Genomic DNA, 12,500 nt, shown 5'->3' with positions numbered 1-12,500 from the left:
CCCAGTTATCATTCGCGAGGAAGACATAGCAAAAAAAAAAGTAATGAGAAGAGGCAGAGATGAATTTAATTTCATCTCAATCTCCAATTGCAGAGGAGATGGAAGGCGTCGAGACGTGTTATTTCTGAAACAAAAACAAAATGACATCAACTTTCATCTACCGTATCCTCTTCCCCAGAGAGATGGACAGAGTGTCACCTCATGTGCTTAGATGTACAGTACATCCATTCAAAGAGAATTCCAGATCACGGCCGATTCCTTCCTCGATAGCATCCGACTGTGGCACAGAATCAGCCCGTATCCAGCCCAGACTCCTCTGCCTTCTGGGCTAGTGGTGAGAAGTAGCCTGTAACAGAGGCACATCAAAGACTAGATTGGATTTCTCTGCAGAGTGGTTCTGAGGCAAACTGTAGTAGTGTAGAGGAGGCCGATACTCCCTTCAAAGTCCACCCCGCAGAATGGCTCAGAGTTCATCGTATATGGAATGAGTCTGACTGCACAGAGCCTGTCATTCTGTAGTAAATGAGACAGTCCCACATCAATCATTCCTCGAGTCAGTTGTCAGTGTAGTGACATGCAGACAAGTGTAATATACAGCCAGGGCAACAACAACAACAACAACAACAATGACAGCCAGGGCAATGAATAAAGAATGAGTACAGTATCAATGAGTACAGTATGAATGAGTACAGTATGAATGAATACTGCATTCAGTGGCAACTGCGAGTTTAGAGTTCCTAGTCCATCACCAGTTCAGTCAATCATACTGTATTGAATGAAATGTATACACACACACACACACACATACAGTATATATATATATATACTGACAGAGAAAGAGAGGATCTGTTTATAAAGACTATCGACCTCTTTGCCAGTGAGTGGTGGGATCACGGATTGGAAATGGCTTAGATGTTTATTTTGGTCTGTGTGGGCCTACTGTGGCCTGTGTTCTGTATTCATCATGAGACTGTGTGGGTGTGATTCCTCTGTAAGCAAAGCACATTACACATCAGTTTTAAATGACACTTCTGCAAAAACTGTATATTATTAAAAGCAAGACAAGAATGGGATTAGTGTAATATAAGTCAACTGGTAAATTAATATTTTAAAATGTTTTATTCAAAGCTACTATATATATATATAGAACATAAAAAAAAATCTTGAGCAATTATACATTCAAGCCATGCCTATTCAGGTACTGTAACTGCAAAAATATAGACACAGAGGAGACAGTCAGCTAAGGAATACAGTTTATCAGGAGCGAGCAACAAGAGCCCTCCCCCACCAACGTCCATGTCACTACTAGTCACAGTTACTGCTCCCCCAGACACACTCACACACACACACACACACACACGCCACCATGCAGAGCAGGCGCGGCCCACTGAGCCTCCGCTCCATGCTGGTCAAGGCAATTACGGAAGCCGGGGGATGACAGATCGGAGCGGACAACCAATGGAGGAGGAGGATGTTGGGAGGCCCAGTGCCAGGCAGTGGGGCGAGATCGCTCGTCTCTGCTCCGCTCCCTTGAGACAGGAAGACCCCGATCGCGGTCCTGCTCGTGCTTGCTCACCCCCCTGGCTCTGGTTATCCAACGTCCAAACTCCCCCTAACGACGCTGATGATCAGGCACCCAGGCCCCCGCGTCGGTTACTCAACGCTTGCCAGGGAGCGTGCCTGTTACTCAATGCTTTCAGGGGAAGGGGCAGTACAGTGCACTGAGTTTCTTATTGTGCAATGGGCCCTGGTGACTGTACGTTGGCAGGGTGGAGGTTTTCGTTTCAGGGCTTAAATCGGTTAAGGGGTGTGGGAAACTTTGGGACCGCTGACAGCAGCATGCACGCGACATTTAGTGTGAGATGTTGCAGACACAACTTTTTTGCTCAGCACCAACCCCCCCCCCCCACACACACACACACACACACACACACAGTGGGCAGACAGAGACAATATAAATGCGATGAGGGATGGCACAACTACATTGCAAGGATTACAAACCGTTGCATGTGTGTGTGAGAGAGGGAGAGGGAGGGAGTGAGGAGAGTGAGAAAGAAAGAGAGAAAGATGGAGTAGTCTTTGTGAATGTAGTGATAAGGGCCCGATGGACAATGCCAGAGTGATGTGGAGGTGAGGAAAAACTGCAGGACCCTGGCATTGTAGATTCACTGTTAGAGCGGTCATCAATCTGTCTAAGTGACTCAGTCAGGTTTGAAAGGTTCTTTACTGCTCACCGCTACTCTGTGACCACGACACTAGTGAGGATCAGGTGATTTGGGTCAGAGTGACATCTCATCAGCCTGCTTCATGATGGACATTTCCTGCTGAGATAGTTTTTCATTCACAGAAAATAATGATATCCAATCAGCAGGATATATCTGATTTACAATCATATTCGCTTCTCCATCCAGGGTTTTTTTTTCCCCTGGGCTTTTTTTATATTGTAGAGTGGGAGTGATTAAACGGGGGTTGTGAAGTGTGTGTGTGTGTGTTTGTGTGAAGGTACAGCATCTCTCCCTTCTCCAATCTAACACTGACAGCTTGCCCGCTACGCTCTCTTTTGGGGCTTGGTTCATAACCATCCGCTGGGGTTTGCGATCAGTAATCAGGTTCACATGCGATTACAGCACAGCTTGATCAAGGTGGAGCAGCTCATACTCTCCCACTACTCGTGAAGATACGAGAGCAGAACAGAGGAGTGGTTGGATTGTGCTGATAATGAGGTATTTTTGACAAGATCAGGATGACCCATTTTCCTCATCACCTTAAAAAAAAAAGCCTTGGGGGTGTTGTAGGCAGTTGTGTAGGCCATTTGTGGGATTTACAGTAATGTTTTAAAGGGACACCAGGCAAGCCTGATGCTTTTTCTCTACGAAACTCCCCCTCGCTCGGTCTGAAGCTCTTTTCCTTTTCTTTGCGTCTTCCGTCAAGGGTTTTCGCTGCTTCTTCACCGGCTCTGCCATTATACACACGTTTGCAACGCGTTTCGTTAGCCTGCCTCTGTGCTGTAAACTGATCCTGCTTCGGTCGGCGGGTATAGGATACACCGAACTTGCAAGTGGGATATTGTTCCTACAGGCAGTAGGGCGGGCGAGAGAGCCTTCATTCGCCCCATAATGAGTCATTTAACCATATACCGACTTACGAAGATGATTAATTAACACGAAAACGTTGCCTGGTGTCCCTTTAAACATACACAGACTACATGCACCTCTTCTGTCGACTTCCCTGCCTTTGAATAATTCACCACCATAAATACAGAACATTGAGTGAACATTGTCATCAGACATCGGAGCCTAGCAGTATAGTTGGCGACAGAATATTTTCGTTTATCGTTTTCGTTTATTCTTTATTACCTCTGCTCTTATGGCTACATAATTGGATTTTTATAACCTGTTAAGTCGCTCCTTATTCTTTATCCACCTGGCCTCTGGAATCTCCTGTCCTCACTCATGCGCTCTGACAGTGTCTCACTCTGGACAATCTGACGTGTGTGTGATCTAGGGGCATGAGTCACACTCCTGGGATTCAGCTCACAAGGATCAATTAGCCCCCATATGAAGTAGAAATGACACAAAAAGACCTGAACGTGAAAAGCAATCCTGATGTTAGGGCACAGATCTACTGACCCCCAGGCCACACAATGGTTCTCTGACTCATGAACAGATTGACTGGTTCAAGCCTATGTTCTCAGTAGGGCTGTCAAAATAACTGATTCATTTTGATTAATTAATTTGAGAAAAAATAATGGATTAAAAAAAATTGCGGTGAGTAATCGATTCCGTATGACCTTTAACCCCGAGCCGTTCTAGTCAGTAACCATTAGACTGTAAAATGAAGGAGAGAAGAAAATGTGCTGCCTAGATCATTGATTGGAACATTTACTTTTAAAAAACAGCCTGATGGTGTTGATAAAAATAAAGTGTTGAAATGTTAAAATAAAGTCCTCTAAAGTCTGCAGCAAGGAATTTGCAAATCACCGGAGCTTGTCAACTCTAAAGTCGCACATCAATGCAAAGAAAGTGTTGACATTGAGGGGAATGTTAATTTATTTTCATTGTGTCCCATAGGTTATATCTGTGGCCTGAAATGCCTTGTATGTGAAAAATAACTTCTTCCCGAAGCACTTTTGAATTTATTTGCTCAGCATATTAGGTCATATCATAGATTATTATGGCCATTATTTGAACAGTGAAAATAATAATAAAAGAGTTTTTGAACTTTAATGTCACTAATGCTGATTATTTAATGATTCATTTGAATTTAAATATTTTAAATACTTTCACAGCAAAAATTATATATGTGAATAATTTAGATGAATTAATCACAGAGTATGTAATTAATTCGATTAAATTTTTTAATCGATTGACAGCCCTAGTTCTCAGACATAATTATGTTATGAACGTCAGGCTGACATGAATGTATTGAAACTGAATTATAGTATTTTTCAAACCTTTTGGCAACTCTGTGACGATGAAATTGGCATCCATGAAACAGCACATTGTTTGGCTGTGGTCGGCTCTCAGCTATGGCTTGTCAATCTGTGAATATTTTAAGATCACAAATTGTTGAATATAGTTCTAGCGGGGATTTTTTTTGGCCAATCGACTGGCGAGCTGCAGAGATTGCTGATAAAAGCGTTGTGCCGACTCATTGATTGGATAGGCCTAAAAACAGCACCAGTTTTGATCGATTGATCGGGAGCTGAGAACATTCAGTCGTGCAGCGCCGGTGTGACGGTGGCGTGGCAGAGAACCGGCCGTTGGGGGAGGAGGGTGTGTGTGTGTGTGTGTTGTGTGTGTGTGCGCCAACCCAGGCTGTGTGAGCCGCGTCCGGGGAGTTGGTTTGGGGAGGAGGGCCCCGCTGGTGGCCGGCTCCTGGAGCGGTTGTGAATTGGCTGCCGTGGGCACGTGGCGGGCCTGGCCCGGCCTCCCACAGAGGTCAGCAGCACATCATCAGAGGGACTTGGGGGGCTGGTAATGGAAGAGCCAGGCTATGTGATGAGTCTGTTGACAGCAGCCCCCTCCTACACACACATGATACAAACACACACAGATAGGCTTAAACACACACACACACACACACACACACACACACACACACACACACACACACACACACACACACACACACACACACACACAGACACACAGACGCACACACAAACACACACTCAGTTGCTCAGGTGTCCAGTGGGAACCTCTCCTGTCTCTTCTCCCTCTCCTGCCTCAGGGCACACAGTTAAGGCTCTGCTTTGCATCAGCAGCAGAGAGTGGAGAGTGGCACTGGAGAAACAAACTCACAGAGAGAGAGAGAGAGAGAGAGAGAGAGAGAGACGATGGAGGAAGAAGAGAGGGAGAGAGGAGTGAGTGGAAGGAGAAGGGAGAGTGTACGGTGGGGACGAGTGTGAGAGAGATTGGTGTGTGACAAACCCTCCTTTCTAATGATGTTCCCCGAAGCAAACAAAGGAGAGAGAGAGCGAGCAGGAGAGAGAGAGAGAAAGAGATGGAACAGATGAAAGAAAAACAGCGGTGTGGTAGCCGTGGTGGAGAGGCTTTTAGCTCCGTGCTGTTATGCCGAGTGTGCCAGCCAGGATCCCTTTTCCATCAGTTCAATTTCTCTGCATCTTTTCACTCAAACACCCTCTTTTCCTCCACTCCTCATCCCTCCCCCGTGCCCTCATCATCATCACCCCTTTTCCTCCCTCCGCCTTGCACTCTATCATCATATCGCTCCTCTTACTGTATCTCTTTCTCAGTTTTTGCCCTGCCTTCCTTCTTAATGGATACAGTATTCTGTCTCTTCTCCCAAAGATGTTTCTACATTTTTTACTCTCACAAGTTTTCTCTCTCCCCATCTCCTTAGAGTATACAGTATCTTTGCATAGTGGGTTTGTATGTGTGTGTGTGTGTGTGTGTGTATGTGATTGTGTGATTGTTTGTGTTTAAAGTGTTAAAAGTGAAGGGGTGATGGAAACTTCTCTGCAATGATACACTACCACTGGTTTTCTCTGTTTCTCTCTCTCTCTCTCTCTCTCTCTCTCTGTCCACTCAATAGCCTGTACCACTCTGATCTGCTTGTTTACACCGGCTCATTCGCCATGCCCTGATGAAAGTGCTACTGAAATTATGTTTTCTTTCTTTTTTCATCTCTCTTTCTCTCTCTCACTCCTTCCCTCTCTCTCTCTCTCTCTCTCTCTCTCTCTCTCTCTCACACACACACACACACACACACACACACACACACACTCAGAGACAAGCCTGTGCACGTAATACACAAACTCAAACATACTTGTAGGCTGTTTACTCTGGTGGAGGCAGTAAGCTGCATGAGTATTGTTGCCTGATGAGTTGCTGAGCTGAGAGAGAATGGGCCAAGAGCTCCCCCTGCAGGCAAATTTGTGAACTGACAGGCAAACAGAGCAAACTGCCGAAGCTGTGGAGCGTAACAATGTACAGTAGGCCTACTTCCTTCCCAAGCTGTGGGATCATGGCACTAAGGATGTGAGCTGTGGTAGAAATAGCTATGACTGATACCCAACCACGTCCCTTTTTTCCCCTCCAATTCTCTTTTATTGTGTACCCTTCTCGCATCTCTCAGAACAGGAAAGCCTCAAAAATACAATATTGGCATTATACAATTGAAATCAAACCTTCCTTGAAAATTCAATCCACTGAAACATTCAAACAAATCCTCATTAAAAGGTATATCTACCCTTACCACTACTCCCAACTGAGGTGCAACAGCTGTTCTAGTAGCCATGTGACATACATCTCAGCCCCCACAAGGTGTCCCTGTTGGCTTGAGTCAGAGTGACTGGCGAGGGTGGGAGTGATGCACAGGACTCCTAGGCAGCCTGCACTCAGTGTGGGGGAGAGAGAAGAGAGAGAGAGTCGCACCAGCTGCAGAGTTGCACCAGCTGTAGAGGGCCTGCCTACGAAGGAACTGTGGTGCACAGCAAAGGTTTGAGTGTAAATGTGGCAGTTAGAAACCTGCCGCTAATGATTGTTTCAGACTTGGAGGGCGTGAGATGGCAGGGTCATTTCCTACTTGCTTTGGAGCTTCTCAGTGGACCTGTGCGTCATCTGTGGACTTGAGTCTATCTTCATTTTTTTAGTGTGGGGAAATAGAGAAGAGATTTTGTATCTTGAATGGTGATGCATAAAAATGTACTATGTAAAATTGTGCAATGTACATTTAATTGTAACCATGTACATTTGTTACGTTTTTATACTCCTGCTTTATACAGATAAAGCTTCAAATGAAAACACATATATTTTGCCTGTGCAGTGGATGAATGTGTGTGTGTGTGTGTGTGTGTGTGTGTGTGTGTGTGTGTGTGTGTGTGTGTGTGTGTGTGTTTATTTGCACATGTTTATGATTTTGAGAGCTAGAGAACAGAGAACATGGCATTGAGTGGTTGTATATTCTTGCATGTGTTTGTGTGTGTGTGTGTGTTTGTGTTTTAACCTTTGGGCATCCAGAGAAAACAGTATGTATGCTGAATACACAAGTAGGAAATAGTCAGCATCTGTGTTGTGTTATATTGTCTTGTTTTGTCTTGTCTTGTCTAATCTCCTCTCATCTGGTCTTGTCTTGCATGGTCCTCTGTTCCCCCTAGACACACCTTTCCCCTCAAAGAGAAGATAAACTCCACTATTCATTATGGCTCACACTTAACCTAACACACTTTCATTAACAGGGTCCTGGCCCATCTAATGAATTGATAATGCCACTACATCCCAGCAACTTCAACTCTGATGAAAGTTTAATGACGGACAGTTTGTGAAGTGCAGTGGCCGTTAGGTGCCATTACGCATTAATGAAATTAAGGCGTTAAGAGCCGTTCGGACAGGAGTGTTCCATATATTTCATGGCCTCCTCTTTGTTCCACTGGACATCAGGCTCAAGTTGAGGGGGTGGTCCCTGTGGACATCCTCTGATCATGTACAGTGTGAACTGTGACTTATTGAACATGTTACAGTAAATGCGTATGATGCAAATTATAATAAATCTAAATTACTTGGAGATGAGCACGCACAGCATATTTTTTATCTGCAGACTTTAAATAACATCATATGGGCATATGTTTGAGCATGTAAGAGTTTGGGGTGTTGTTGAAAACTATGTCTCTCCCTTTTGCCTCAGTTGCCATGGCGCTCAGTGATTTGGCATGATTTGCCTTGCTGAGTAGTTGGGAATACCCATGAGAATATGTCCCTTCCCACGGGAGAATTGTGCTGTTGTATTCTTTCAATTAGCTCATGGGTGTAATGAATTAATCACACAGTATGTATGCATATATAAAAGAACACTGTGATGTGACTTTAATGCACCAACAAGCTCTAAACTGTTACAGTTGAAAACCTATTAGAGATTACCTGAAATATAACAAGCCGCGATTATGTTCTCAAGAGATAGAGCTGTTCCACCCAGTTGAGTCTATGTTGCTAATGGGTTTCAAACTGCAGATTACTGATGCATTTCTGTGGATCTGAGACTCTGCTGCCTCTGAGACCATGCCGTCATGGCCGTGTGGCTTCGGTTGCCATCCACGACTCATCAAACACCTTCTCGAGATTAATTGGCTTCACGCTAGCTACGCACAGTAGGCACAACGTGTGAAATAAATCTTTCATGAGCGAATCATTGTTTAACATGCAGCCAAACGCTGTGAGAGGACTGGGTAACATCTACTTTTATATGTCTCATGTGCTGTTAATGAGACCGGGCTTATTTTCAAAGCACAGAAAAGGGAGCTGTTTTAGAAGAATGAAAGATGCATTATGGTAGTAATTTTCACCCATTTGCATAACGTATGGAAATTAAGCATCCATCCATGTCTGGCAAGTGTGGAGTCCTAAAGTCGTAATTGTGAAACTACGGTGTGTGGCTTGCAATTGTGGATCAGTGAGGCCAGAGATTTTTAAAGCACTGTGAGAATGGTGAACAATGACTTTCAGTACCACGGACAGCTCCATGCATTTTAGTGCACTGTGATTTATGCCCCCCCACTGTGTAATGCACTCCCCCGTGGATGTCGTGATGCATTATTTGATAATCACACAGTGTATGAAGGAGACTGCTGTGTGCTCCTCCCGAGCTCAAACCCATTACTGGTGTCGTAGTGTGCAGCCCAACAGTGGCCGAATGCCTTCATGCGAGGGCCAGCCAATAATTCACCTTGCCAATCAGTGTCAGTGCAATTTCAGAGGGGTTACCCACAGGCCATTAAGCTTGGTGGCGGTGGCAACAGATTTCAGCAGAGCTAGAGAGAGAGTTAGCAAATGGACCACGTACACAGACGGACACACAAAGGAAGATACAAACTGCTACAGTAGATTCAACACACACACACACACACACACACACACACACACACACACACACACACACACACACACACACACACACACACACACACATGCATGCAGAAGAAAGGGCTCAGTAATGCTGTGTGAGGGATTTTAGTCTCTCTTGATTTTTTTTTTACTTTTCCATACAACAACACTGTGTGTCATGTGACATGTCTCATGAACTACCATTGCAATAGGTTGAGAGTCATTTTGGATGTTAGACGCAATATTTCATTTGAGTAGGTAGCTCTTATTAAGGAGGGATTCAACAACTATCGAACACACGTCCTCTATCAACTAACCATAACCATAACTGGCATAAGTGGCATTCTGCTGTATAGCCAGTTAGATATGGTGGCCACAAATGCTATTAGAAAAAAAAATAGCCATTTTAAGCCTGTTGTCAACTTTACTTGACCCTAGCCATTAACGACCCTAAGATGGCGGCTGACCCAATCCCCAGAAACCGTCTCTGCCCTGACCTAAGGGAGGAGAGGGCTGCAGGGATGAGAGTGTGGTGGGGTGTATGTGTGTGTGTGTGGGGGGGGGGGGGGGGGGTTATGGGAGGGTGGCAGTATTTTTCCCTATGGAAATTATTATGGTAATTAACAGGCACGTAATGGAACAGCAGTTGATTGCATGCTTATTAGCAGTAGGCGACACAGTGTCATGCAAGAGCGTGGTGGCAGTGGTCTGTAACTCCTGTCTGTCTCTGAGACTCTTAGCGAGGTCCAGTGACCTGGTACTTACTCCAGCAGCCATGACAGTGGGGGAGAATGCTGAGATGTATTGAAGGGACTAAATCACTGTGTCTTTTACTGTCTTTTATTGACATCTGAGATCTGTTCAGTTGATGTGTACATTGGTACAAACAGTATTCTGTCTTAACTCAATTTTAATCTTACTCAATTCTCACTCCTCACTCTCTCTACCTCTCTCCCTCTGTCTCTTTCTCTCTCTCTCTTGCACACACACACACACACACACACACACACACACACACACACACACACACACACACACACACACACACACACACACACACACACACACACACACACACACACACACACATACACACACACTACTTCCCCTTCCCTGTGTTATGCTCTCACTCACAGACCAGCCTATTACATAGAAGAGCAGCAACCATCATCCGGCAAAAAAAACTTTAAAGCTTTTCCTGGTGTTTTCATGAAAGATAGCCAGATAGGCTACTCCTTGCACCAAAGCAGCATTACCGTGCCACCACTGGCAGGCCCAGTGCTCTGTGTAATTGATTTTTGTCCCTTATAAGCCACTGCAACGCGAGAGAGACAGGGAGAGGAAGTACATCACCACACGAGACAGCCAATCCACAAAGCTTGAGAGGAAGGGTAATTGCGTTTCAGATATGGGCACAAACTTTTGGGATGATTTAGGCCTTGTGGTGAGCTTGCATGACAGACAAATGGAGCAAGGCAACTCCTAATCATTACCACGGGTGCTGCTGCTGCTAACGATCTTGCTGTAATGGGAGGAGGATGTGAATTTACTGAGCTGTAAAATGGTTTACCATGGTAGTGAAGCCAACAGTTTCTGGCCAAGTGTGTGTGTGTGTGTGTGTGTGTGTGTGTGTGTGTGTGCGGTGTGTGTGTGTATATGTGTGTGAGGGTGTGCTCCAATGTTTGATATACCATTACAAAACCACCAGTTAATGAACTCTTATGTTGAGGGTTATACAGTACAAAGCTAAATTGTTCAGTTTTAGAGCATTATTCAGGATCGGTATCCAATTCTGTCATTACACCACACATACTGTACCAGACAGTCCTCATATTCACTGTGTACGTTTGCATAGCAATGCTTTTTTGTGAAGATACAGTCTTATTTCCTCTAATGAACTCCCAGCTCCCAATGGGGTGATGTTGTAACATCCAGTCCCATACCACACACACACACACACACACACACACACACACACACCGAACACACACACACCGAACACACACACACACACACACACACACACACACACACACACACACACACACACACACACACACACACACACACACACACACACACACATACATTTTAAACACAAACATAATGTACATATCTCTCTCTATCTCCCTCTCTCTCTTTCTCTCTCCCTTTCTTCCTCCTCCTCTATCTTTTTCCATCACCCTAATGCCACCAGCAACCCCTTAGCATTTTAATTAAGCTCTTGTAGAATCACAACTCTCTGGGATTGAAAGAGAGAGAGAGAGAGAATGAGGCCAATTCAAAGATAGATTTACTTACATAGAGCACATCCCTGTGCCTTGTATTAGCTAGATTACATTTCGTTCCAGTAAAGCCCCTAGAGCGATAAAAATTGGAATTGAAAGAATCCCTATACTGTATATGGAAATATCTGTTGACTAGCAGGCCTCGAGACAATCACTCTTTTCTATAGTTGTGAATTGTCATGCCTCTCACATTCACATCAGCGGCGCTACTAGAACATGTGGAACCCCTCCCTGCCCTCTCATTCTCCCGGTGAAGCGGAGATGGTGAGCAAGTGAGAACAGGCTCCTCAGGTGCTACAAAAAGCCTAAAAAGTGTACAATGCTGTAAAAAAGCCCTGCTCAGCCGGTTGTATGGGGAGCCACAGGGCGGTCACACTGTTAATTATGAGCACGCAGAGTTCAGCTATAAACACAACATGCGCCTCTGAGAAGGAAATGAAAGATCTATGAGATCAGAACGCTGAATAATATGTTCATTACTTCCTGCCACGGGCTAACGGTAAGCCCTGCTCACACAGTAGACAGAAGAGCACAGCATTACAGTAAAACTCTGCAATTGTGTGGACATTTAGTAAACGTGCAGCAAGTTCTTTTTTATTAATAGTATTATCATGTTATTTTATTGCTTGTTTTCTCTGATTGCTTGTTTAATTTATTGAATGTTTTATTGTTGATTTTGTAAGGTGACCTTGAGTGTTCAGAAAGGCGCCCATAAATAAAATGCATTATTATTATTATTAAGTGCAGGTAGATCAGTATGGATTTCATTCAAGGTGAAAACATTAAAATGTTAATGTTTGGAGTGTAACAATGATACTGTAGGTACTGTAATGGTGTATTCTGGAGGTGTTATATAGCATGTGTGGGTGTA

General features: G+C 44.4%; 1 protein-coding gene across 2 annotated transcripts in view; it reads left to right on the top strand.

Moving 5' to 3' along the window:
* slc35f3b (solute carrier family 35 member F3b) overlaps nucleotides 1-12,500 on the top strand; it is a 62,523-nt gene that overhangs the window by 14,788 nt on the left and 35,235 nt on the right. The window contains exon 3 of one of the 2 annotated variants that reach the window (XM_076285067.1): nucleotides 11,107-11,155. The exons of the other annotated variant lie outside the window; for it this stretch is intronic. Coding sequence (XP_076141182.1) covers nucleotides 11,107-11,155 — 49 coding nt within the window. The remainder of the gene's footprint in view (nucleotides 1-11,106; nucleotides 11,156-12,500) is intronic. 2 annotated transcript variants of the gene reach the window in all.

The sequence above is a fragment of the Alosa pseudoharengus genome, unplaced genomic scaffold (assembly GCF_046254945.1).
Source record: "Alosa pseudoharengus isolate Yale_2024_CS ecotype anadromous, Long Island Sound unplaced genomic scaffold, YU_APseudo_1.1 YU_APseudo_1.1_scf_15, whole genome shotgun sequence".
Classification (NCBI taxonomy): Eukaryota; Metazoa; Chordata; class Actinopteri; order Clupeiformes; family Clupeidae; genus Alosa; species Alosa pseudoharengus.
This window is presented reverse-complemented; position numbering and strand designations above follow the sequence as displayed.